General features: G+C 32.1%; 2 protein-coding genes across 2 annotated transcripts; one reads left to right on the top strand and one right to left on the bottom strand.

Moving 5' to 3' along the window:
• On the top strand, positions 1–25917 carry LOC136065138 (uncharacterized). The gene is made up of 7 exons (XM_065767909.1): positions 1–67; positions 23744–23847; positions 23935–24276; positions 24371–24805; positions 25549–25584; positions 25705–25713; positions 25888–25917. Exons 1-7 carry the CDS (start codon positions 1–3, stop codon positions 25915–25917), a joined length of 1023 nt encoding a protein of 340 aa, XP_065623981.1.
• A 387-nt stretch (positions 25918–26304) lies between these two features.
• On the bottom strand, positions 26305–26967 carry LOC136065137 (uncharacterized). The gene is made up of 2 exons (XM_065767908.1): positions 26864–26967; positions 26305–26551 (listed from the first exon to the last, which is right to left on the bottom strand). The coding sequence occupies exons 1-2, from the start codon at positions 26965–26967 to the stop codon at positions 26305–26307; spliced, it is 351 nt and encodes a 116-aa protein (XP_065623980.1).
• Between the last annotated feature and the right edge of the window lie 413 nt (positions 26968–27380).

Here is a 27380-nt window from a genome sequence, read left to right as displayed (position 1 = left end):
ATGGACAATCCTTGCTGTACTAATATGAACACTCCTAAGTTTATTGGGACTTTGGATTGGTCTAGTGGTAAGTTTGCTTTCTCGAATGATTCAAACAATACGGTTCGGTACGCCCCGTATTATTCGGATTTCTCTAATGCTGTCCATTCTTTGTGGTGACCCACCAAAGGTCTCTATAAATCAAATGCCCCCTGCTACTACTTTCTCACCACCAACACCAAAACACACAAAAACAATAGAGAGATATCACAGAAACCAGTTCATTTCCTTGGTCAGAGTCAGAGACAGTCACCGAGATTATGGACGGCAACCACTCCGGCAATCTTCCCGAAAGGTTAGTTCAAACTACAAAGCTCTTTCATTTAGTTTTGGTTTTACATTTTCAGTTTGGTCATGGATTCTAGTAGAGTTCTGTTCAAGGCCACAGTTTTAGTACTATGTTTTTTTTTCATGAGTTTCATTTAATGTTTCACTAAATAAGATTTTTATTGTGTGTTCAATTAATGTTCATTAAACTCTACTCATTGATAGAGGTGACTTCTTCATTGTTTAGTTCAAAAGCAGTGTAACTTCCACATTTACATGAAGTCTCTGGTGCACAAGCTAGAATCCATCTTCTCCGTTATGTATGTGTGTGTATTTCATGGCTTTGATTCAGATTTCAGAGTGTCAAACTGCCTAATGCAACTGCAATTCTTTTTTTTTTTCTTGGATGAATCAAGGCAACTTCTACGATTCATGACGCATGATATTTTGATGTAACTCAACTGCCCTTATTTACATTTCCCTTCATAGTCATATCATTATCTTTTTGGTTCTTTTGATTTTATTCTCCCCTGTTTTTATTGTCTACTTGCTCATTAGTTTCTCTCTCTCTGGAATTTTGTCATTGGCTGCCAATAAAGTTGAAGATTGGAATTGTAAAATTGGAAATATTTGGATCTTATAAGGGTAAGGTCCAAAGAGCTCACCTTTAGATATTAAGCAATCTTTTTGAGTCAAGCCAGAGTATTAGAAATGGTTTTGTTTTCTTTTTTTATTGAGATGTAATTAATTTTCTGAACTTTTTATATCCTCAATCCGAAAAATACTAGATTTTATCCCAGAATTTACTCCTACTAACTTATAATTTTTTTTTTTAAAATTTCAAATTAGTACACAAGAGAAGTATATATATTTGTTTAATTTTTATGCGCATCTTCTTTAACAGCGCCATTTTATCTACCTATCTATCTATCTATATATAATTTGATAGCTAGGAAAATATATGAAAAAAGATTTTAAATTTTAGTGGGTCTAAATGTAACTTTTTATTAAAAAGTTATTTGTATATTTTAAAAGCAGTTAAAAATGATTACTTAAAAAAAAAAAAAAAAAAAACAATAAGAGTTTAAAAAGTTTTATATTAATAAATAAACTAAAAAGTTAAAAAGGAAAAGTTTTTGTCAAATAGACATTAACTTTAGATCGTAAAAACATCTTTTGTAGTACTATTCTTTTTCTTTTTCTTTTTTTGGTTGAATGACTGAGTTGTATTATACAACAAAATCACAGGGACAGGGGTCCAGACCATGTTTAATGTAAAAGGAAGATTTTCATACCATTTATCGAAAATTCATTGGACTACATTTTGTATTATTAAGTTCTTTAAATTTCTTAATTTATATTTATATATATATTTTTGCTTAATATGTATGTTATTATTCCTTTTTTTTTTTTTGAATATTGATATTTTATTAAAGGATCTTTGAATTTTTATTTTTATTTTTTTTGAAATGCAGAGATTTTTCTTGTACACAATTCGAATTTTTGTTTTTATTTTATTGAAATGTAAAAGATATTCATTTTTTTTTTTGTAGAATTAAAAAAAGATATTCATTTAATTTCTTATATTTCCACCCTTCAACTATATATCTGAGACATTTTATGTTCTTTATCTAGAATTAAGCAAGAAATCCATTCCTTCACCGCATGGCTTGCTGTGGTTGGCTTTAGCTTTAGTAATCTGCTTATCCTTGTCGGATTAATGTATCAAGGCTCAGGTGCTGCTCTATTCCATGAACACAATGCAATCATGCTAGGCCTAATAATAGATATAGTTACTTTCACTACAGCATTGGCAGCATGGGTACTAGCCACTTCCAACAGAAATTCTCCCTTATTCTTCAAGAGCGTGTGTCTTATTTTGGGGGCTTTGGCTTGTGACTTACTCCTCTTCATCCTTAACCCGATCTTGGGATGGGTTATTTTTGCGTTAGGTGCATCTACTCTTGTATATTTACTTTATGGCTCCTACAAACAGATTTTCGAGTCCTATCAAGAAAATTTTCAATCAATTTCAAACTGGCTCGAACAAAAATTCCCACAAATTTTTGAGTCTTGCCGAGAAAATCTCCAACGAGTTTTAAATTGGTTCAAACAAAAATTCCAACAAATTTTTGAGTCTTGCCAAGAAAATCTCCAATCAGTTTCAAACTGGTTCAAACAAAAATTCAATTCCCAATCAATTTCCCAAACTTCTTCCCAAGCATCCAATGGATCTCTCATACTTACTCCCAATGGGACAGAGAAACAAGCGATGAAATCAGAAGAATGCTTGACTGAAGGTTAAGCACAACAAATGGAGGGAGATTGTGTTCTATTATGCATTGATTTGGAATACAATAAGTCTAGTAACATTTTGTCTACAACATGTTAAAGTGGTAGGTTGTGAGTGATGAGAAAAAAAAGATATGGTATTAGTATTAGGTCCATGTGAAAGCGACCTTCTACAATTCACAATTTGTTGTCACAAGTTGTGAGATAAGTTATGATATAAACTGTATTTGTAACAAAGTAATATGTAACATGGTGTTAATGTTTTATAGTGAATCCTAATGCAAAATATTTATGTGATTATTGATAAATTTGTAACGTATGCAATATGCGTCAGAAGAAAATAAATAGTTTTGGTTTGAAGATATGGCCCTATTATCAAGAGCCCATTTATGGCTCCTACAAATAGATTTTCGTGTCCTATCGAGAAAACTTCCAATTTCAAACTGGTTTGAACAGAAATTCCCACAAATTTTTGAGTCTTGCCCAGAAAGTATCCAATTAGTTTCAAATTGGTACGAATAGAAATTCAATTCCCTACCAATTTCCCAAAATTCTTCCCAAGCATCCAATGGATCTCTCATGCTTACTCCCAATGTGATAGAGAAACAAGTGACGAAATCAGAAGAATGATTGACTAAAGGTTAAGCACAACAAATGGAGGGAGATCTATGTTCTTATTATGCATTGATTTGGAATACTATAAGTCTAGTAACATTTTGTCTCCAACATGTTAAAATGGTACGTTGTGAGTGATGAAAAAAAAAAAGATATGGTATTAGTGTTAGGTCCATGTGAAAGCTGATAAGTCAAGAATGTATTGACCCCTTATGATGAATTACCAATTAATTAGCTAAGTTAATTAATTACGTGTGGTAGCATAAACAAATCATCAATTAAGTTAATATGCAACAGAAAATAAAGTTGACACGGTGATTTTTTCAAATGGGAAAAACCACTAAAGCAAAACCCCACAGGTGAATTTAAAGTCACCACTCCCGAAAATTCACTATTATCACAACAAGGAGTTACAAGTAAAGGAATTCCAATACCTTATACCAACCTACAATTGAACCTAATATTATAAGCTTGTGAAATGAACGTAAGGTAATAAGTAGAGGTGTTCAAAAGTCGATATGGACAAAGTCACTAAGCCGAAGCCAAGCTAATCAAACTGCCAAAGTAGGCTACTGGCAACACAAATGACAGTGGTATATGGCATTGATGGTTGGCTGGTACAAGCGTGATGCTATCAGCAAAAGATTTTAGTTTCCAAAAATGATTGCACTGACAATGAGTGACTCATGATGATCTAGTTGAATCAATCCAACATCAACCTAGACCTTTAATCAAATCAACTCAAATTTTCCTCTCTTTTGCTCCTCAAACTTCAATGGTGTGTGACTCTCAAGTCCTCACTCCTTGTTTGGATTAGGGGGTGGGTTTTGATATTTAGAAATTGAGATCTTATGTTTTGGGTTTGATTGTGGTTGATTTGTTATATGGGTAATGTGTTTAATTCTTGGAAGTTCTAGATCTCTTGTTCCAAATCTCTCTCTCTCTCTCTCTCTCTCTCTCTCTCTCTCTCTCTCTCTCTCTCTCTCTCTCTCTCTCTCTCTCTCTCTCTCTCTCTCTCTCTCTCTCTCTCTCTCTCTCTCTCTCTCTCTCTCTCTCTCTCTCATGTGACGGTGGCCACCAACTACTACACTAATGGAAGCTAGTGCCAACATTGCCAAAAAACCAATCCAACAATGTGATAATAGTTCACGTTTTTAGGAAACCAATGTCAACATAGCCTAAAAATCCTTATCAAAACTAGCCACACCGACTGATGAGCACACCAAGTTACAAGCTAATTATTGCTTATTAGAAGGCTATATCTCCTGTTTCTATTGCATGCAGCAAGCCTCTCACAATTTGAGGGCTTGTCAAGGATGTATCTTTGATTATCTCCTGTAGTTGACATAAACTTTTGCAACATTCCTATTTTGTTACTAATATATTAATGGGAGCACGCTATAAGTTTTGCTGCATCTATGGTCTTACTGTTGGAAAAACTAGTTTTGCATCTCATACAAAACTCACAGTGAAAGTAACACAAAGATCTACTTCATTCATGAAAGATAACATATAACTTTGAATTCTAAAACAAAAAAGAGAAAGCATACCTTAATGCAGTGAAATTCTAAAATGAAACTTGAGAATACCTTCAATCTTCATCCCAATTCCACATGGTGCATAAGATGAGTAGTTTCTTAATCAATTCTTGTGTACGTTGATTTTCTTTTGGAAAAGTGTATTTCCAAGATCCTGTAGAGAAAAACTATTTTCTCTTTTTTTAATCATACGTATATTTTAACTGCCTTGGCAGTTACTTTATTTAATAACAGTTATTAAATAAAAATTGATTATTTAATTAGGTTAACCTTTTGAGCTAGAGGGACTAATAAGGCTCTAGCTCCAATGGGTTTCAGACTTATTTGTCAACTCTTGATAAGCCCGAAGTTACCATTAATTATATAACAAGTACCACTATGGAAATATAATTGCAGTCTAGGCCTTATTAATAAATTATTTCTCAAGGCTCTAATATGATATCATTTAACCCCTCAATGAAATATTTATAGTGAACAAAGTCATAATAAATTGTCACTTTGTATACAACTATTTTATTCCTTGAGTACCTAGTTTAATCTTTTAGTTATTCATATGTATGAAATCTAATTTCAATAAATATAAACTTTAGTAACTCTTTACTAAAATGGCCGGCCCTGAATAACCAGTTTCCATTAAACTTATCTTAATGGGATATTTTGTCTTTATAGAAAGAGATTATGGATTCTATCTTCAGAATATGTATTCCTTCAACACTACATGTGGTTACTCAATATACTGAGGTTTTAACCATTAAATTAGATCTCACTTCTGATATATCAAGGTAACCTACATTTCAGTTGCTCAAAGTGCATCAAAACTCTACTCTACTCTCCTCCACTCTCTCTCCTTCTCTTCCTCCATCCAAACGGGCCCTAAATGTTAGTCCAAATTCATTTGATTTTTCAGTCTTTTGAAATACCCCCAACAAAATCGTAACCACAGAATTTACATAATACATACTTAAAATTTTTATTTAAAAAAACAATCTGTTAAATCCTCTATATAATTCCAAGATGGGTCAAAATAATAAGTTATTATAGGAAATGTAATTCTTGCTGGTAAGGCATACCTGAGGACGAAAATAAAGAGAAAATGAAAAAAGAGGTTCGTGATTGAAGTATGGGTCTAGAAGAAGAAGAAGAAGAATACACGAGTTTAATTTGCTTCTCAAAAAGTCAATCATAGTTTACTATTATTATTCTTTTTTGTATTTTTGTTGATATTAGACTAGAGAAACCTCAATAATACGAGGTGTTCCAAACTAAAACAAAAATAGGAAGCCGAATAATTCGCCTCCTCTAAAAAGACGGACGTTTTGTTAAGTGCAAGCACAATGGATGAAACCTCAGGGAAAGACCCACTTATTATTAATTTTTTTTAAAGGGATATAGCTAGAAATGTGCACCTGCTTGTAATTTGACTAGCTAGATTGAAAATGGCTACTGGCTTTACTTTTAATTGAAGGCTTAAAATTTATTTTAAAATGTACTCTTTTAACAACCAATACAAATTCTTAACCTACCTGCTCCAAAATCAGAATGTAAGAACGTTGTGTTACAAGCACAGCATAGAAATACGAGATTAAGTTATAGTTTTTTTTTTTTTTTTTTTTTTTAGCTTGAAAATTAAATACCACTGTTTTAGTAATATGTTTTAATTGTAATTTCGTGATATACCTTTTTCTTTTTCTTTTTTTGAAATCAAAGTACCTTTTTTTTGACAGTGTATCTTTTTTCTTTGTACATAGAGAGGGCAATTCTTTAGTCCATTTTGTAGCCCAATAGGCAACTATTGTAAATTGGTTTGGGCCGATTCTTATCTCTAATTTGCCAGCTTATGTTGTTCAGGTCATGATTAGAGATGGGGCCAGGCCTGGATCCTTTTGTTTCTTCCCTATTCGAGTTGAGCAATAAAGTCGTTATTCAGCAAAATAAATAAATAAATAAATAAATACAGTCCATGCATTCACTTATCTCATAACACTGTGAAACATTTTGCCTATTACTATTTGATCGTTGAAAAAAATAAAGTGCAGTTTTTAAATAATATACTTGAGAAAATACTATTGAGAATTTACTTGAACACAGACAATTAATGAACTGCAAAGAATTTTATAGTTTAACTAGTGTGGGGGCCAAAAAACAATTCAAACTAAGGATACCAAATGTATCATCAGAATATGGTTCAATTGACAAACACAATTTATTTATACAAAAGAGAAATAGGGTAAAACACTTCACAATGGGAAACTCAAACAATTAATTTGAAGAACACCCATATATGAGGATAATGTATTACAATTGGAAAATTTCTCTTTCCCGTAGTGTTACACTACCTCAAATAGATAGGTCACTCTCTATTTTGACTCTGGTCACTATTTTTCAACCACCGTCTATTTACCTGTCTCCCTCCTTATATAGATACATTCCCTACCCTTATCCTTACAGTTGTCTTATCTCTAGCCGAATTTTCAGAGATATTTTTCTTTCCTTTATCGGTTTTCGCCCCTTCCTTATCTTGGAACATGACTTTTGGGGGTATTTGTACTATCCAGGTTGTCTTATATGCATTTAATGCAGCAAAGGTTTGATAGAAACAACCTCATTAATATGGAGGTAAAGATCTCTACCCTTCTTACATATTTTGGAAGATTTTCCGAGGTTCTAGATGTCAGTTGTGAGTTAGGCGTGGATCAACCATATACATCTCTTCGGATTACTTGCACCATGTAGTTGGCTACCTATCTCACGAGAACATTCTACATAGACTCCCTTTTAGTCCTGGATGCTCGGGACAACCTTACTCCACTCCATCAGATCTTGTAAGCTATTGGGCCTTCTTGTGAGTATATGGATTTGACCCATTCCATTCCATGGGGTCCAACAGGCATTTGGGCTTCAGGCAAGATGATGACTTTTCCACTCCCCACAACTAGTGTATTTGTGTGTTTTTAATTAAAACATCTAGAATTCAAATTGCATTCTTCCATTGTAACCATGAAATTATCGCTAACAAAAATGGCACTACTTAAGTTTAAAATATTGGAAAGTATAATATTGTATATGAGATCTTTATAAAGTATAAAAAAGAAAATAAAACTGTATCACAAAGTATGCGGTAAACAAATGGACAATCCTAGCTGTACTAATATGAACATTCAGCTTCTCAAAAAATATGAACATTCCTAAGTTTATTTAGATTTTAGATGGTCAGTTTGCTTTCTCGTATAATTCTAAAATACGGAGAAGCCGTTTGGTATGTCTCCGAATTATTCAGATTTCTACAATATTGTGTATTAATTTGTGGTGACCCTTCAAAGTTCTCTATAAATCAAATGCCCCCTGCTTCTTCTTTCTCACCGCCAACTCCAAAACACACAGAAAAACAACATAGATATCATAGAAACAAGTTCATTTTCTTGCTCAGAGTCCGAGACAGTCACTGACATTATGGACGGCAACCATTCGGGCAATCTTTCCGAAAGGTTAGCTCCAACTACAAAGCTCTTTGATTTAGGTTTTGGTTTTACATTTTTGAGTTTGGTCATGGATTATAGTAGGGTTTTGTTCAAAGCCACAGTTTTAGTACCATGTGTTTTTTTTTCATGAGTTTCATTTAATATTTCACTAAATAAGATTTTGATTATGTGTGTTCAATTAATGTTCATTAAGCTTTACTCATTGAAAGAGGTGATTTCTTCATTTTTTTTTTGGTTCAAAAGCAGTGTAATTTCCCGTTTAAGTACAAGAAGTCTCACCTTCTCAAAAAAAAAAAAAAAAAAAAAAAAAAAAAAGGTACAAGAAGTCTCTCTAGTGCACAAGCTACAATCAATCTTCTCCATTGTGTATGCGTGTATATCAAGGCCTTGATTCATCTTTCAGAGTGTCAAACTGCCTAATGCAACTACATTTTTTTTTCTTGGATGAATTAAGGCAACTACAGTTCATGATGCATGATATTTTGATGTAAATAAACCACCCAAGTGCCATCTTTTTAGTTTAATCTTATACTATACTATATTCTTGAGCAGCTTTTAATCGGTTGTTTCTTTTATTTTTATTTTTTTAATTTTAATTTTAATTTTAATTTTTTTGTTTCCCTTAATATCATTATCTTTTTGATTCTTTTGATTCTTTTCTCCCCTGTTTTAATTGTCTCCATGCTCATTAATCTCTCTCTCTCTCTCTCTCTCTCTCTCTCTCTCTGGAATTTTTCATTGGCTGCCAACAATGTAGAAGATTGGAATTGAAAATTTTGAAATGTTTGGATCTTATAAAGTTAAGATCCAAAAAGTTCACCTTTGGATATTGAGCAATGTTTTAGTGTCATGACAGAATATTAGAAATGGTTTTTTTTTCTTTTATTTATTTATTGAGATGTAATTAATTTTCTGAACTTTTTATATTCTCAATCCAAGTACACAAGAGAAGTACATATGTTTGTCTAACTTTCATACACATCTGCTTAAGGGTGCTCTTTTCTATATATAATTTGATAGTTAGGAAATTACAGTGCTTAAGAGTCCTCATTAAGTTACAAAACTTTTTTATCTTGCATCTAACTGTAACTTTTTACTAAAAAGTTATTTGTTTATTGCTAAAAATTAGTTATAGTTACTAGAAAAACAATGAGTATTTAAAAAGTTGTGCATTAATAAATAAACTAAAAAGTAAAAAAAAAAAAAATTGTCAAATTTAAATTAACTTTAATTCGTAAAACATCTTTGTAGTACTATTTTTTTTTCCTTTTTTGGCTGAATGGCTGAGTTGTATTATACAACCAAACCAAAGGGGTCCTGTCCATTGACCAAAGCGCAGTCTAAATATGAATATAAAATTTTGCAATATTCAGTTTTTTACATTGCTATATATATATATATATATATGAATATCGATGTTTTATTAATGGATCTTCGATTTTTTATTTATTATTGAAATGCAGAGCATTTTCTTTTTGCATAATTCGAAATTCTTTATGCATATTTCTGCAAATTTAGAAAAACTTGTGAATTTAAAGGTAAAATCCTCTTCTTATTTGTTTTTTTTTTTTTTCCTTTTCAATTTACTTTTACTTTTATCTTTTTTTTTTTTTCCATAAATTAAGAAGCATTTGGTATATGAAAATCTTGATAGAAGATAAAATTACCCCCATTTTTATAAAGAGTTACGACAATAGGTGAGAGGGGTTTTCAATCACAATTCTCCTCATAAAAGAAAAAATGCAATACTACGAAATTACAAAACTCAAACATTATCCCAATTTTTCAAGAACATGAGATTCACTCAATTGAGAGGCCTTGTAATTTATTGTACCCAACTTAGTTCATATTTTTGGCAAGACATCAAAAGATTTTATGCATTAATCTTTAAACGAAGGATAAATTTTCTACCATCCTTGTCCATCTTTTATATTATTATTATTAATTAAAGCAATCTTCACTTTGTTATGCATAACAACACATGTCAAGTTACGCATTACCAGCAACCTAGCCCCAAAAACAAATGGAATGTGACAAATATTCATTTAATTTCTTATATTTTCACCCTTTAACTATATGTTGCACATAATCTGACACATTTTATGTTCTCCGTCTAGAATTGAGCAAGAATTCCATTCCTTCATCGCATGGCTTGCTCTGGTTGGATTTACCTTTAGTAATCTGCTTATCCTCGTCAGATTAATGTATCAAGGTTCAGGTGCCGCTCTATTCCATGAACATAATGCAATCATGCTAGGCCTAATAATAGATGTAGTTACTTTCACTACAGCATTGGCAGCGTGGGTACTAGCCACTTCCAACAGAAATTCTCCCCTATTCTTCAAGAGTGTGTGTCTTATTTTGGGGGCTTTGGCCTGTGACTTACTCCTCTTCATCCTTAACCCAATCTTGGGGTGGGTCATTCTTGCGTTAGGTGCATCCTCACTTGTATGTTTACTTTATGGCTTCTATAAACAGATTTTCGAGTCTTGCCGAGAAAATCTCTAGTCAGTTTCAAACTGGTTCAAACAGAAATTCCAATTCCAATCAATTTCCCAAGCATCCAATGGATCTCTCATGCTTACTCCCTATGTGACAGAGAAACAAGTGACTAAATTGGAGGAAGGCTTGACAGAAGGTTAAGCAAAGCGAATGGAGGAGATTGTGTTCTTATTATGCATTGATTTTTAATACAATAAGTGTAGTGACATTTTTTTCTACAACATGTTAAAGTAGTAGGTTATGAGTGATGGGAAAAAAAATGATATAGTATAAGTGTTTGATTAATGTGAAAGTGATCTTTTACAATTCACAATTTGTTGTCTCAATAAGTTGTGAAATAAATTATGATATAAATTGTATTTGTAGTAAATCCTAAAAGAGATAATTGGGCTTCAATTAAAAAAAAAAAAGAAAAAAAAAATTGTGATTGGCTTGGGCTTAAATCTTACAATGATGCGCCCAAAGAATTCAAATTTAGGCCTATTCTAAGCAAAATTTAATTAAACCGGGCTTTATGGGACTTAATGCAAAACACTGAAAATGTGCCCATTCAAATAGCAAAATTGGTTCAGAAGCTAAAAGACACCCTGCCCAAGTAAGCTAGAAGACACCTAGTCCAAACCCATGTTAACAAGTTATTCAACAAGTTAACTAGTCCAAACCCATTATTTGCCCTTTTAGTTAACTTGGTGCATCAAAGAGAAGGTGTCTGTCATTTCCCTTTCTGTCCTCTCCTCCCCCTTTACCATATACTCTCCTTTCCATTAAAACTTCTCAACAGGTAAGCTCAACCATAAGGCCATTTAGGCAATAACCTAAGCCCCAAAACGGAAAAAGGTCCCCAAAAATATAATATATTATATCTATTTGTCTAATACCATTGCATAAAATAATATTGTAATATAAAAGTAATCCTCTCACCTATAATTAAAAAAAAAATTTTAAAATTTCTATTAATCGATAGAATGCCTTGTTTTTCGGTCTTATGATTTAAAAATTTTAATTAAGACCAAAAATTTAATAAATAAACATTATTTTAAACTATTATATTATTTTTGAATGTTCAAATTTTATTAATACGTTTTACTATGTTTGTGATATTTTAAAAGTGTAAAAAATTTCAAACTCCCAAAATTTTACCCTTCCTTTCTCTCTCTCTATCAAAACTAAAATTAGAATTAATAGTTTTCGAGTCAAATTCAAAACTAAAATCCAACATTGCCAAGAGAGATGGTGGGCATCTAAAATATAATATTTATGCTGATACAAATGGTTTTGACATTTTTAGAATTAAAAGTTTTTAATATAAATATATGAAAATAGTCCAATTAATGTATTAAATTATATAAAAAGGTTGGATTATTTTTCTAATTCATGTATCGTTTATAAAATATTAAGTATAATACATTTTACATTTCTGTTTGGCCCAAAATGTGTTGAGTTAGCTCTATACTAGGCCTTATTTTTGCAAATCGTGAATTTGAGCGAGACTTGAAAAGAAGCTGTTTGAAACTAAATTTGAGGTATTCAATATATATGACACAATTTAGAATTTGCAAGTTTTTTTAACATTTTTATTTTATATTTAAAATACTCTACACATATGAAAAATTTGCAAAGCAATGTGGCCATATTTTGCATGAAATGCATTCAACATGCCCATAACATTGTTAATATTTCATGATTTTGGCATTATCATATTGGTATTAGTTCAAAGAAATCAATTCACTCGAGGTTAAAATTAAAAAAAAAAAAATCAAGTATCAAATTGATGGTTTCACAAATGAGTACTACAATTAGGGTATTGAAAGAAACTAATAAAAAGACCTTACTTTAAACTGGCACCGGACACAAAATGTGTAGAGCTGGCTTGCTTCTCAACACATTATAACTCAACGGATTACAATGAATATGGTCACATCATCTCCTACACAAGCCAAATATTTCTTTCGATCCCTTAACTCTTTAAAAATTTGCCATAATGTCAACTAATATTTATGCATAGAGCCAAAAACCAATAAAAGCAAAACTGTTAATCAAAATTCACAAGTACTGTATAATCTTTCTTCATAACAAAATCTTCTTGGTAAGGTTAATCACTAATGCAACTATTATTATTTTACCATGTGTTTGGAAATTTAGATGGAGAGGAAAGTAGAGGGTGTAGGGGTAGTACTAGATATACAAAAAATGGAATTATTGTCAAACTAGGATTTAATATAGCCAGAAGATGAATCCTGGCTTAAGCAATCTTCTATTGCCAATCCCTATTGCCAATCCCCTTTGTATAATCTACGCAAGGCGAATGAATTTTACTCGTCATATCTTTGATCAATCATCTATTGTCAATCTCCTTCGTAAAATTCTTGCAAGGAAAATGAATTTTACTCGTCATATCTTTGATCAACCCTCTATTGTCAATCTCCTTCATATAATTGCTAATGACTTTTGATTGCTATATCATTGATCAACCATGTGATATTGATATTAGATGCTTTTGATGGTTAAGTTAGATGACAATAAGTTTATCAAGAAATTTCAACAAATTATGGGTTTGTATTTTTTTATTCCACACTGCTGCATGGGTATTTATAAGCTTTTGCAAGGGATAATTTTGTTAAAACTTCTCACTTTGTCCTAACCTAGGAAGACTTCAATCTACAATCATTGAGTTCAACTTTATCCTCTTCTTTTTTTTTTTTTTTTTTTTTTTTTGGTCTTGGTTCAAATATACCCTATAGTATATTTTAATTTTTAATAATTTGAATTAAAAATTTTATGTCCAAAGAACTTTTTGCATTGTCCTCAATATTGCAAAATTAGCCTTCTCAAATTTGAAATTGTCTAAAGAACCCAAAAAAGAAAATCACCTAGTTTATATATGTAGTTTGTGGCCTTTTCCCAAAATAATAACAAAACTTTGTTTGGAATAACAAAATAAAAACAAATCCCTCTTAGAGCATTCCCATCAAAGCTTTAAAAAATTTTAGTATTTAGCATCTCAAAAAGCCACTTTATCAATTTTAACACCTTATTTTACAATACACTCTACATCAAAGTTTTATTTTTTTGCCACTTCATTTAAAATAATATAAACAACTTATTAAAATAATAATAAAAAACTACCTCTACAAACATTAAAAGCAACGCCACTTATCTAAGGAATATAATAATATTTCTTGTTATAAGATTTGAGCTACAGTAGACTGCTATCTATGGCAATCTACTGCAGCTCATATGCCAAAATTTATAGAAATAGCATCTTTGTTGTAGGGTGTTTTTTGTGGAATGGGATGCTAAAATTTGACTTTTTAGCTTTTAAAAGTCTTATTGTGAATGCTCTAAAATATCACAACTAAGAGGAAAAAAAAACAAATGACTTTTAATTCATAATATTTTTAGAATGGCACTTTGAAAAAAAAAAACAAAACAAAACAAAACAAAAGTTAAAAGTTTTGGCTCTTTGAGATTTGGATTAAATGGTGATATCTAGCTCTGCTTAAATTTTTATTTATTTTATTTATTTTTGTCATTGATAGGGCTATCCACAAGTCGATCCAGGTCAAGTTTGTGCCCAACCCGGAACCGACCCGCCAAAATCGGGTGGAAAAAAATGAAACCACCAAAGTAATCGAGTCGGGTGGTTCAGACCATTAACGGGTGGCGGGCGAGTTGGTCGGAGTCAGAGATCTAAGAGGATGGTAGAAAACGGAAAAAAAAAAAAAAAAAAAAAAGGTGAAAAAACCTAGATTCCGACGATACTTTTTCCAGATTCCAGTGATTTTTCACTTAGATCTAGTGAAAATATCACCGGATTTGATGAGATTTCGCCAGATCCGGTCAAAATCTCACTGGATCTAAGGGAAATATCGCCGGAATCTGGGAATTTTCACCAAATTTTGGAAATTTATCTACGGGTTCTGGAAAAACATCGCCGAATTCTGGAAATTTTGGTCGGGAACTAGAAATCTTTCCGTCGGTTCGGGTTTTTCGGGTTTTAGGAAAGGAAAACTAAAACCCACCCGCCGGAATCGGTTTTCTGATGGTGAAGACCCGCCGGAGCAGTCGGGTCGGCCGGATTCGGGTCGGATTCGATCGGTTCTTTGGGTGGGTCAGGTTACCAGATCAATCTGGACAGCCCTAGTCATTGATAACAATTAGATATTTTACATGTTGCAATAAATTCTCAATTACAAGAATTAAATCATCGGTCTAGCAAGCAAGCAATGAGATATGTGGAATTTTCAGAATTGATGATATTTGTTTGTTGAAATTTTTTTTTTTTGAGAAATTGTTTGTTGAAATTGGAACTTCACCATTACAAACATAATTTAGTTCAACATCTAAATTCCAAAGAAAATATTAAATATTTATGAATTACGACAATAGCAAAGGACCAGAAAATCAACAACCTGCTAACTTATAGAGTGGTCTTGGTGTACTTATTATTCTAATTTGTATTGCAACTATGGAATGGGAAATTTCAAATATATATATATATATAACTAGGTTTCCCAACAAAATGGAAAATGATTGTATAAGATAAGCTTTGATTTAGTAAATAAAAAAGGAAATTAATATGAAATTTAGTACATAATCGAGTACTTTTTGATATATTATAAATGATGAAGTTGAAATGTATAAAAAAGAAGTAATTTGTATCTTTTGATTTACATATTTTTAGTATTTGAATTGAATATAGGCTAATTTTTTTTTATGTATTTATTTATTTTGATTTTCAATATATTATTTTTTATATTCTTGATTGATAATAAAAAATAAAAGAGAGAAAGAGAAAGAGTTATGCATGTTTTTTTGGCCCCCTAATGATAAAATCATAAAATTATGATTCCATCCATGAGAAAATAGGAGGTGGTTATCCTCCCTACTCTTGTTTGGATTTTGGATGTTTTAATTATAAGTAGGGAAGGATTGAGAATGGATACTTAAATATTAAAATGGAAATCAGAGAAAATGATAAGACATCATCATATAAATTTATAATTATATTTCTTATTTATCAATTTAAAGAAATAGATATAAATTGAAATAAAAAGGTTAATAACAGTTTTTTTTTCCTTCTTCTTTTGATTATGATATAAAAAGATAAGAAGAGTTTACATCAAAAGGTAAAAGAAAAGAAAATTAGAAATGGCAATAATAGTAAGGCATCCCAAACTAACACAAATATTCGGCTTCTTTAAAAAGACGGTGGTTTCGATACGTGTAGGCAAGGCTAAGGAAACATCCAGGGAAGTGGCACTAGAAAAGGATAGCTAGAAAATTGGGTCAGCTTAAAAATGATAATGGAATAGCTGACTCTTTTTACATTATTCGAGGCTTAGAATTTTTTTATTTTTTATTTTTAATGTACTCTTTAACAACCAATACCAAATCTTAACAAACCTGCCAAATTGATTCCAAAGACTGAATGTAATATCATTGTGTTACACCAAAGAAATACAAAATTAAATTTGGATGCTATATTTTTTTTTTAAAGAAAAAATATTTAAAAATGAAAATTGAATGTCACGTAGTAGTGAGTTTTTTTTTTTTTTTTTTTTTGTCGTGATTTAGTGATTATTGAATGTCACGTAGTAGTGAGTTTTTTTTTTTTTTTTTTTTTGTCGTGATTTAGTGATAAATAATTAAAATCCATGCAATTACTTATATTATAACTAGCCTCTAAGTATGCTCTTCTATTTATTTATTTATTTATTTATTTTTTTGTAAAGGTTAATAATTTGCATCTATTATAATTTAAAAATATTTTTTTTATTTTTCAAATAGATAAAAATGATAAACTTTAGAGATAAGTAATAATTGTAATTTCAATATTAAACAATTCTCTTTTTGAATTCAAAATAAAATTTGTTATTTGATATTTATGACCCTATTTCTAAATGAATTTTTCTTTTATTAATGATGGTATTTTTGAATCACATAAAAGTTCAGTTGAAAGAAGTGAATCATCTTATATATAGTATAGATTAATACTCTTAAACATTCCACATAATGTACTTTTTTTAAGGAGACGTGTTACTTGAGAAAATGAAAAGGGTTATGTCCACAACATTTTCATAACAAATTATAGGTGATAAGTTGTTAATTTGTTATTGGTTCTAATTTGAATTTATAATTTAAATTATTTTTTTATCTACCCATAATAACTAATAACAGTCTGCCACTTAAAATCTGTTGTGAAAATATTATGGAAATAACATTTGTTTAAAATAATATAGGTGACATTTTGCATGAAATAAAAGTCAATTATGTAAATGTTGGAAATTTTGTGTAGATTTAATATGAGAGAATAGAGAGAGCAGCAGGAAAAAAAGCTGTGTATCAGGTCACGAGACTTTGACATCATAAAGAATCATAGGATACCTTAAACAAATAGACAATCGTAGGAATGGTTCGTTTCTTCCCCGAATGATTCAAAAATACGGCCAATCCATTAGGTGTACCCCCGTTTAATTCGGATTTTGTAATGTCTATGCAGACTATGCCCAATCAAAAGGATATTTCTATTGGTTTTCTTTGGGTGGTCCACCACACGACCAAGAAGCAATATAAATACCCACTCTTTCAATTCAATGGAAGCAGGCACAAAAGACCAGAACACAGAGCTGATAAACCATTTCCATTTTCCTCTCCATCTCCCTCTGTTCCGAACATACCCGAATTCCTCACTCAGTTCAGGATGGACAGCAACAGTTTGAGCAATCTTCTTTCGGAAAGGTTAGTACAAAGTTCCTTGCTTTAGTTTTTTGGTTCTACATTTCTCTGTTTAGCCATAAATTCTAGTAGTGCAAAGACTTGAAGCTCCATGGTTTAGTACTAATTTTTTTAAACAAACAAGACGCTCTCCTAAACTTACATGATCATTTTTTCCTTTTTAAGTGTTTTACTAAATAAGGTTGGTCGCTTACGTGCCTTCAATTAATGTTCATTAAATTGTACTCAATGATAGATATGGAAATGAAAGAGAAATTGGATTTGATTTTTTTATTGTTTTTTCAAGCATTGGATTGGAGCTTCCACGTTCAAGTATAAAGAAGTCTCAGGCGTATAATCAGCTACCTAAACTTCATCTTCTCTGTTGTGTTGTGTTGTGTATGTGTGGACTGGGTGTGTTTCTAAGACCTGGAGTCAGTGTGCTTAACTACCTGGCAACCCAACCAAGCTACAAGCCCGTAACACATGGTGCATAAGCTATGATCATGATGTTTTGAAGTAAATAAGCTGGGAACTTGTAGTTTAATCTTATATATTCTGGCTTTTGATGGGTTAATGACCTGATTTTTTTGTTTTTTGGGGGTCATTTCCGTCAAAGTATATTTCTTTTTGGTTCTTTCTTCTTCCCCTGTTTTAATTGTTAGGTTTGTAATTGTAAAAGCGAACTTTGGGACTTTACATAAAATCCAAAGATGTTACCTTTGGATGTTAAGCCGGGTTAAATTTTGAGAGTCAAGCCAGAGTATTATTAATGGTTCTATTTTCTTTTTCTTTGCCTTGTTTCTTTCTCATAACTTTTTTTGGCTGTCGATCCAAAACAAATATTAGATTTTATTGTCGAATTTCTTAATTAAGATGCAGAGAGTTTCCTTATGCATGATGGTTGGTAAAATCATCCCAATTTTTCAAGAAAATGGGATTTACTAAGCCAAGGGTTAGTTTAGACTTTTGGCACAACATTTTAAGATTTTATACACTAAGTAGCTAATATCTTTGAACATGGGATAAAGTTTTCACAATTTTTGTCCGACTTTAGTTAAAAATTGAGGCTATCTTGACCCTATTATATACACCAAAACATTTCCTATGTTATATATATCAAAACATGCCATGTTGCACACTTGTTACTTGTTAGCAACCAAGCCAAAAAAAAAAAATTGGAATGTGACAAATGTTCATTTAATTCTTATCAGCCTTTAACAATATGATGCATATTATTAATTAAAAAAAAAACTATCTTTTGTACATAATTTGAGGCATTTTAATGTTTTTATGTCTAGATCTAAGCAAGAACCCCGTTTCTTCAAGCAATTTCTTGTTGTGTTCGGATTTTCCTTCAGTTTTTTGCTCGGCCTCGTCGGATTGAAGTATCAAAATTCAGATGGTGCTCTATTCCACGAACACAGTGTGATCATGGTGCTATTAATAATAGATGTTTGTACTGGCACTATAGCATTGGCAATGGTGACACTACCAAATTCTCACAATAGTTCTCTCCATTTAGTTGAATTTGTGTGTCTTATTTGTGGAGCTATTGCTTGTGACTTGCTCATTTTGATACTTGTCCCTCCCTTTGGGTGGTTTATGTTCATTATATGTGCATTTGGTTTTGTATGTATACTTTATAGCTCGTACCCACAAATCCTCGAATCAATATGGCAAGCACCTTCCCAAACGCCAATGGATCTCCCATGCTAACTCCCAACGAGGCAGAGACACAAATGGCGGAAATGGCATAATGTTTAATAGTTGATTCACCATTATTTGTCCTATCATGAACACTGAATGGATAGAGATTATGTCTTTATTTTGCATATATATGTAATATGGTGTTAGTGCTTTTTGATTCAATCAACAAAGCTAAAATATATATGAGATTGTAAAATTTGTAATGTGTGCATCAATAGAATATGAATAGCCTTGGTTTGAAGATATGACCAACTGGATCTGAACTGATTTGTCTCTTTCATTGAGTTGATTTTGTATTTCTCTGGCGTTTAGATTGGATGAGTTTAAGCTTTATCCATGAATGTTAATACAGACTCTAATGCAATTCAATTTCTCGTAATAAGCCTGCTGGCCCCAAAAAAAATTACTGAATAAGAGATAGTTGGGCTTCTTTTAAGCAAATCAGTCTTGACTCCAGGAAAAAATATCAAAGCTTAGTTTGGGCTTTAAGTCTTATTGTGATGCGGAATAAAGAATTCATATTGTGGCCTAGCAAATTAGACTTACGCGATTCAATGCAAAACAACCAAACGATAACATGTCCATTCGAATTGGAAAGTTTGTTCAAATTCAAAAGAAAGTATAAATAGGCAGAAGGGATTGAGATCAGAATTGTACAGCATCCACATGCAATAGCTTCTATTTTTCTCTGAATAATTTTTACCTTTTAACTTTTCACATTTTAACTTTTCCTAAAAATTTTCATTCAAATGTTGAGATTAATTTAATTTTTGTTTTTTTTTTTTTTACGCTTAATCTTAGTCATTAAAAGTTATTGTATGTTCAAGTACCATCTGAAAAAAAGAGGAGTCAAGCTTAGGTCTAGTGTCCAATAATACTGGATCCATTGAGATGATGACATATGTTCACTTTTAGACACGTGTCACCATCTGATTAGGTACAGTGTGCTAGATGCACTGGACCTAAACCTAGTCCAAAAAAGAGTCCTTAACAGTAAACTCGAAAACCCATATGCCTCGCTGAAGACCCTCAAAAGCCAATATATATCAATAGCCAGCAGCTAGAAAACATAATTATTGCAATAGGCTGAAATTTTCACAATTTAATCAATGTAGTTGCTCAATGATAATGCATGAATGAATAGTAATTAATAGGGACATCTTTCAGCTTATTTTAAAATTTAAAAAAAAAAAAAAAAAAAACTTTCTATTTAGAGAAGTATTATGTCCATAATATTTTCATAATAAATCTTAAGTGGTAGGTTGTTGTGGGTTGTTATTGTTGGGGCAAAAAAGTAATCTCAGTGGTAGATTCAAATTTGAACCAATAACAACTACCATTTACGATTTGTTATAAAAATATTGTAAACGTAGCATTTCGATCTCTTTCATTTGAAAATGTTACCATAAGTTGTTGAAACTTGAAACTATGCTTTCTTTTTTGTTCTATAAAAAAGAGCTACACAATTTTATATGGAAATGTTCGGTTCTATCATCCACTAACTCAGAATATTGATCTCTTGCATCAAGTCCTACAGAACTCTCCTGACTTCGTGTGACAATACCAATACAATAACTTTAGCTTCCAATCCAATATTTCACGACCGCACAAAGGATTTGTTACTATAGTCATTAGGTAGTTATTTAAGAGTTATAAGTATATATATATATATACACACACTATTCATTTATAAGTCTGGTTAACGGGTGCACTTAGAATATTTGTTAATGGATCTTTTAAGAAAGTTTTGATATAAGTTTTATGAGAAGTATAAAAAAGTTGTCAAAAAATCAATTATTTTTTCTTTTCTAAGAAAAAACTTCTTAAAATATTTCCTAAACTAATGCCCTTAAAACATTTATTAATTTTTCCCTTCATTTATAAGTAGCTGAGATAATTTTTGGTAATATCGACCTGATTAGTAAGAGATATTTTCCCATTCCTCTTTATCCAAAAAAAAAAAAAAAAAACGTAAAGAATAAGGACATAATAAATACAAAACCTTTCATGTTAACAGTTTTTGTGAAAGTTTAGGTGTGGTTTTAATTCCTCAATGATAGTGGATTTTGATTAGTGGTATCTGTAAGCTTAGAATTAGCCAAACCAAAATAAATTTTATATGTTGTAATACATGCTATTGTATTATTTTGTAAGTATTTTTTACAGCAATAGGATTCTCAAATATTTATTAGACAAAAGTGAAACCTACATTTACAAATGAAGGATATCCGTACGTTTTCTCAAGTGAATTGCACACAATGAATTTGGAAATTTTGACTGTGTAACTAAGACAAGTTACTGAGGTTTAACTCGTATTAAACGTCCAAAAGTTTGAAAAAGATCCTTTCATTGATATTTCCCCCACCAACACCCTAAAGTTGTCTACATCCTCTTTTGTCTTTTAATATGCGTCCAATTTGAACGTATAGAATGAGTCATCCTAAATGCCCCCTCTATCCTTTCAATCTGACGTAAAGAACTTTTTTTTTTTTTTTTTTTTTTTGAGAAACTGACGTAAAGAACTTTATACCATGGTTCATCAAGTAAAAGTGACGCTACATGAACAAAATATTAAACCCTTTTTTTTATATATATGTTAAGTTAGCAAACTTTTACCAATTTTCATATAAGTTAATCATTGATATTAGTTTTTTCAACTGAAGCTGCAGTAGTTAGTCCTAAAAAGAATTAGCTAGCGTTTAAATTATTTGTTACAGTGTTTTCAGTTTTTACCAAAATAAACAATATCCAAACAGACCTTTTAATGTCAAATTATTTGTCTCTAGACTTTCTTTTCAAATAATATGGTAAGGCTAAAAGCCATATAGTTGAATTAATTATTATATTATAATATTTCTAATAAAAACATTTAAGATTCAAAACACATCTTTTAATTATTGAATTATTAAAATTAAACCAAAAAAAAAAAAAAACGCCAATGGTAATTGACAGAGATGCAAGAAGTTACATTAAAAAGTCAAATGTACTGTTCTATCTTTCAATCCACAAAATAATAATAATAATAATAACAAATAATGTGTATTGGAGTTTGAAATTCATTGTTTTCTACTAGTTTTGTTTTGTTAAAAAAAAAAAAAACCCAAACGTACAGATAGAAAGATTAGTGGTGGAAGAAGAAAACGACGTCCCCAAGTCCCAACCTAAAAGAAAATTTCGGGAGCCGTATTATACCCTTCCGTTTTAGAGGCATCAGGCATGAGTGGTGGAAAGGAAACGTCAGAGAAATCGCCATAGAAAAGGACACCTAGCTTGACACGTGGCACTAGAAAGTATGAAACTGGAATACGCACTATTTTGTGATTTAACTATAAAGGCTTGTTTTATTTAAAAAATACGCACTATTTAATAACAAATCAAATGTCTCAACCTTCTGTTTAGCTCTTACCTGTTTTTGTGCCTTAAACTCTTTAATCTCTAAAATGATTTTTTTTTTTTTTTTTAACCCAGAACTTCTTGCAAAATCGATCCCAAATTATTCAAAAAAATACAAAATCAACAATTCAATTTAGTTACGTAATAATGGAAATAGATATTAAGTTTAGATGTTATTGATTTAAAGATATTATAAAGTTTAGTTACAAAATTGGTTGTAGTTTTACTCAATAAAATAAATATTACTACATATTTTGAAAATCTAATAGTTGAATTGCATATTTTTTATACTCATAATACACTTGTCAAATTTTGTGTCAATCCGACATTAATTACTATATTATCTATAAGTTTATATTTTATGCATAATCTTAAACTACGAAAACTTGAAATTTAAAAAATTTATTGATGATATAGCTATTGATTTTTAATTTTCTAGAAATTTTGCAAGTTTGGAGGATACAAGAAGAAGATGTAATCCAACGGTAAATTTGTCAAAATTCACTTCCAATAAAAAGATACTGAGTAAGGTTATAGCCAGACCCTTTTATAATTGTACTCTAGTTATGTAATGTATTATAAACCTGGTTTAAAACACTAATATTACTATTTTCGTGTGTGTTCTAATAAGTATTACTGTTCACTTAAAAAAAAAAATTAAGGTTATAACTTAAGACTACAGTCAATTTTGTAACTAAATTTTATTCTTAAAAATATATATATTTAGTAAACTTGCCACTTAGCCAAAAAATAGAAGATAAAAAGTAAAAACAGACAGATATCTTAGAGCATTCACAATTGGGTTTGCCCAAAAAAAAAAAACTTATTTTAACACCTAAAAGTTACTTTATCTACTTTAAAACATCATTTAACAACTCACATAACATCCTATTTATTAATTGGCGAAAAGCACATTTTAGTCCCTACATTTTCACACGATTTCCGTTTTGGTCCCTAAGTTTTATTTTTACCGCTTTTAGTCCCTATCCTGAAAAACGGTTCCATTTTTGTCCCTCCCGTTACATCGTAAACGGATTTTGCTGACGTAGCAAACGGAATTGATACAAAATGATAAAATAATAGCTACAGTGATCACTGTTATTTATTCCCGCCTTAAAAGTCACGTGTCCCTCACGTGACCATCACTAACCTCCCTAACCCAAATAAAACCCCAAATCAAGCAATATGCAGTAGTTGAGGCTGAAACAAAGGACACTTGGACTTGGTTTCTTAATTTATTGCTTGCTGACATAGGAGATGACAAGAAATGGGTGTTCATATCTGACCAGCAGAAGGTATGATGGTAGATTTATTGCTTGTTGAATTAATTGTAGTTGATGGTAGCTTCATTGCTTGCTGAATTAAATGATTGTGCTTTGCAGGGGTTGGTGAACACCTTTGTTGACAATTGGCCACAGTACGAGCACAGGATCTGTTGCAGACATTTATACAATAATTTGAGGAAACATCATCCTGGTGTCCTTATTAGAGACCTGTTTTGGAAAGCAGCCAAGGCTACCTATCAGCAAGCATTTGAGAGGGCAATGAATGAGCTGAAGGAGGTGGATGAAGATGCATTCAAATGGCTACAGTCTCACTCAACAACTATCTGGGCTAGGCACATGTTCACAAGTGATGGCCAGAGTGACACCATCCTGAACAACATGTGTGAAAGCTTCAACAGCATGTTAGTTAAGTTCAGGAGCAAACCTATAATTACCATGGTATGCATAATTCTCCCTTTCATCTGCATTATGATCCATAGACCTGTGTAATTCTTGAATGATTAATTCTCTATTTCTCTCTATGTGCTTGCAGCTTGAATGTATTAGGTTATATCTGATGACTAGATTTCAAGCAAACAGAGAAATGATTATGAAGGTGGAATCTGAGTTGTGTCCTAAAATAAGGAAGAGGCTGTACAAGGAGAAGTTGGCATGCAGCAAGTGGATAGCATGTTGGGCTGGTCGTACGAAGTTTGAAGTGAAGAATGGGCTGGAGAGTTTCATTGTGGAGTTGGAAGAGAAGAAGTGTAGCTGTAGGAAGTGGGACATACTTGGCATGCCATGTTGCCATGCCATTTCTTGTATATTTTTCAGCAGAGAAGATGCTGAAAAGTATGTCAACGCTTGCTACAAAAGGACTACTTACATTGATTGCTATGCACCCATTATAGAGCCCATCAATGGCCAGAATATGTGGAGACCTAGTGGACTACCACCTGTGCAACCCCTATCAAGAGGAGACCTCCTGGTAGGCCTAAGAAGAAGAGGGCACTAGAGCCTGATGAACCTAGAAGTCACAGAAAAAATAGAGGTCTAGGCATCTCAAAACAATGCAAGAGCTGTGGGAAATTAGGACACAACAAGAGGAGCTGCAAGGGAGAAGTAGGAGGGAACTCTTCCTTGCCTGGGAGTGCATCCCAAGCCAGTAGGACCACAAGTGCACCTCCACCCCCCACTGATAACCAATCCAATCCAAGACCAACAAGACAGAGGAAGAGAGGTGCAGTCACTAAAAGATAGCAAGCTGAAGCAGGACCTTTTTTTTGTTGTGCTATATGTTGAAAGCACTCTTCATATGTTTATGTAACTGCTAGAACAATTGGCATTTTGGTATACTTATATGATGGCTGACTAAGTCTTTTTTTGTATGAATGTGCTTGGTAGACTTTGTCCTACATTTTGTAATTATTGTGGTACACCCAAAACAGTCATTGGTGTTAAATATTTTGTAATTATTTTGATTATTGGTAATATTGTGATGATTCAGCTTCCATTATTCAGATTTGCTGGTTTTTTGCTTTAATTTTTAAAAGGGTTAAACTCATGTCTTTTGGATGAAGCTTGAGTGTATTACGTAGTCTATGCAGGTAATATTCAGTTTAATGTGCTGGAAAGTTTGGTGATTATGCAGGTGTGGTGAGCATTGGAGTTTAATGTGCTGGGCAGTAGCCAGTTTTAGAGGTTAATGATGTTAAATGATGTTTTATGCAGTGTGCTGGGCAGTTGCCAGTGTATTATGCAGGCTATGTATGTTTTATGCATGTGCTGGGCAGTGACCAATGTATTACATAGTCTATGTATGTTTTATGCAGTTTAATGTGTAATGAATGTAGTTTTATGCAGTTTTATGATGTATGTTTTATGCAGTTTAATGATGTATGGATTAATGAATGTAAATTATGCAGTTTAATAAATGTAAGTCAATCAATGTGGGCATTGGAGTTCCAGTTTATGTAGTTTAGTAATTTATGTGATGAATTATGCAGTTTAGTTTTGAGAGATGCTAAATATTTTGCATAACCCTTTGAAGGCACTGTTCAAATTATGCAGTTTATGCCATCTGATGTTTCTGCAGTTTAGTATATTATGTAGTTTATGCCATCTGATGTTTGTGCAGTCAGCTCCATTTTCTTGCTTGGCAGACTCAAATTGCAGTGTCAAATTTATGGTAACACTTCACAACAATGTAACCCTTTTAAGGCACTATTCAAACTGCACAAACACTTCACAACAATGTAATAGATTTGTACACAAATCACAGATTAATTAAAACTACCATATTCCATTGCAAAAGTCTTGGATTACAAAGATAATTACACCAAAAATTAGGCCTTCTACCACTAGTACATACCAACACAAATTATGGCATTTTTTCACTAATACATGCCAACACCAAAATTCAGGCCTTTTTCCACTAATACCTACCCACCTAATGACCCATTCCCCCCCCCCCCCCCGCACACCTATTTAGCCAGCCAAAAGAAGCACCATACAGAGTAGCATCCCACTTATCACCAGAGACAGCCCCAGGCAAATGAGCAGCCTCTTCTCTCTCTTCCTGTAGCCTACAATGGCAGCTTCAAGGGTCAAAATCCGTTGCCTCTGCTCCGGAATCAGCACCTTGCCACGCTCGCAGATTTCATCATCACGCCACTGAAAAAATTTACACTTGCGTCCAACCTGACACCCAAGGGGCAGATAAAACCCATCATATCTTCAACCAAAATCATGAAAAAAACAAGAACAAATAGAATTAGCAAATAGTATTAGCACAATATTCCAACACTTGTATTAGCAAAATACAAGAAAACCAAATTTATATTGTCAGCTGAGAAACCAATTTTTAATTTTTTTTTATTTTTTTATTTATTTAAGAAAATAAGAAATTTAAAAACCCATAAACTATATAGAAATTTAAAAACATTACACAAAACGACCTTACCCAGAAAAAATATTAAAACCAGAAAAAATTTTAAAACCCACACAAAATCACTATCTTACCCAGTAATTTGGACACTCGTAGAACCTTCTTCCAGGGTTGTCAGGTGTCCACGAAACGACCAAAACGGGTTTCTCCGAGCAGAAGCATCGGGTTGGGCCCCTTTTCCTCAAGCTTCCACTCGACGACATCGAGCTTGAATCCATGGAAAGCAGTTGATTTGAAGATGGTTTTCTGCTGTGTGGTGAGCGAGGAGCTGATGAGCAAGGACCGAGGAGCTGAGGAACTTCAATCTGTGTTGTGACTGATGATCGAGGAGCTAAGGAAATTTGGGGGTTAGGGATTTCTATTTGGTATTGGCGTGATTTGGGGTTTTATTTGGGTTAGGGAGGTTAGTGATGGTCACGTGAGGGACACGTGACTTTTAAGGCGGGAATAAATAACAGTGATCACTGTAGCTATTATTTTATCATTTTGTATCAATTCCGTTTGCTACGTCAGCAAAATCCGTTTACGATGTAACGGGAGGGACAAAAATGGAACCGTTTTTCAGGATAGGGACTAAAAGCGGTAAAAATAAAACTTAGGGACCAAAACGGAAATC

This window comes from Quercus suber, unplaced genomic scaffold, assembly GCF_002906115.3.
Source record: "Quercus suber isolate HL8 unplaced genomic scaffold, Cork oak 2.0 scaffold_860, whole genome shotgun sequence".
NCBI lineage: Eukaryota > Viridiplantae > Streptophyta > Magnoliopsida > Fagales > Fagaceae > Quercus > Quercus suber.
Note: the sequence above shows the minus strand (reverse complement) of the source record. Positions and strands in the feature narration are given on the sequence as shown.

What these genes read in the sequence shown, in the direction of transcription:
- LOC136065138 (XM_065767909.1), top strand. Translation starts at nt 1, where the DNA reads ATGGACAATCCTTGCTGTACTAATATGAACACTCCTAAGTTTATTGGG. An exon ending in TCATATCTGACCAGCAGAAG is followed by an intron (nt 23,848 to 23,934) that starts GTATGATGGTAG and finishes TGTGCTTTGCAG; the next exon opens with GGGTTGGTGAACACCTTTGT. An exon ending in GCAAACCTATAATTACCATG is followed by an intron (nt 24,277 to 24,370) that starts GTATGCATAATT and finishes ATGTGCTTGCAG; the next exon opens with CTTGAATGTATTAGGTTATA.
- LOC136065137 (XM_065767908.1), bottom strand. Translation starts at nt 26,967, where the DNA reads ATGTCGTCGAGTGGAAGCTTGAGGAAAAGGGGCCCAACCCGATGCTTC. An exon ending in CCTGACAACCCTGGAAGAAG is followed by an intron (nt 26,552 to 26,863) that starts GTTCTACGAGTG and finishes TTTTGGTTGAAG; the next exon opens with ATATGATGGGTTTTATCTGC.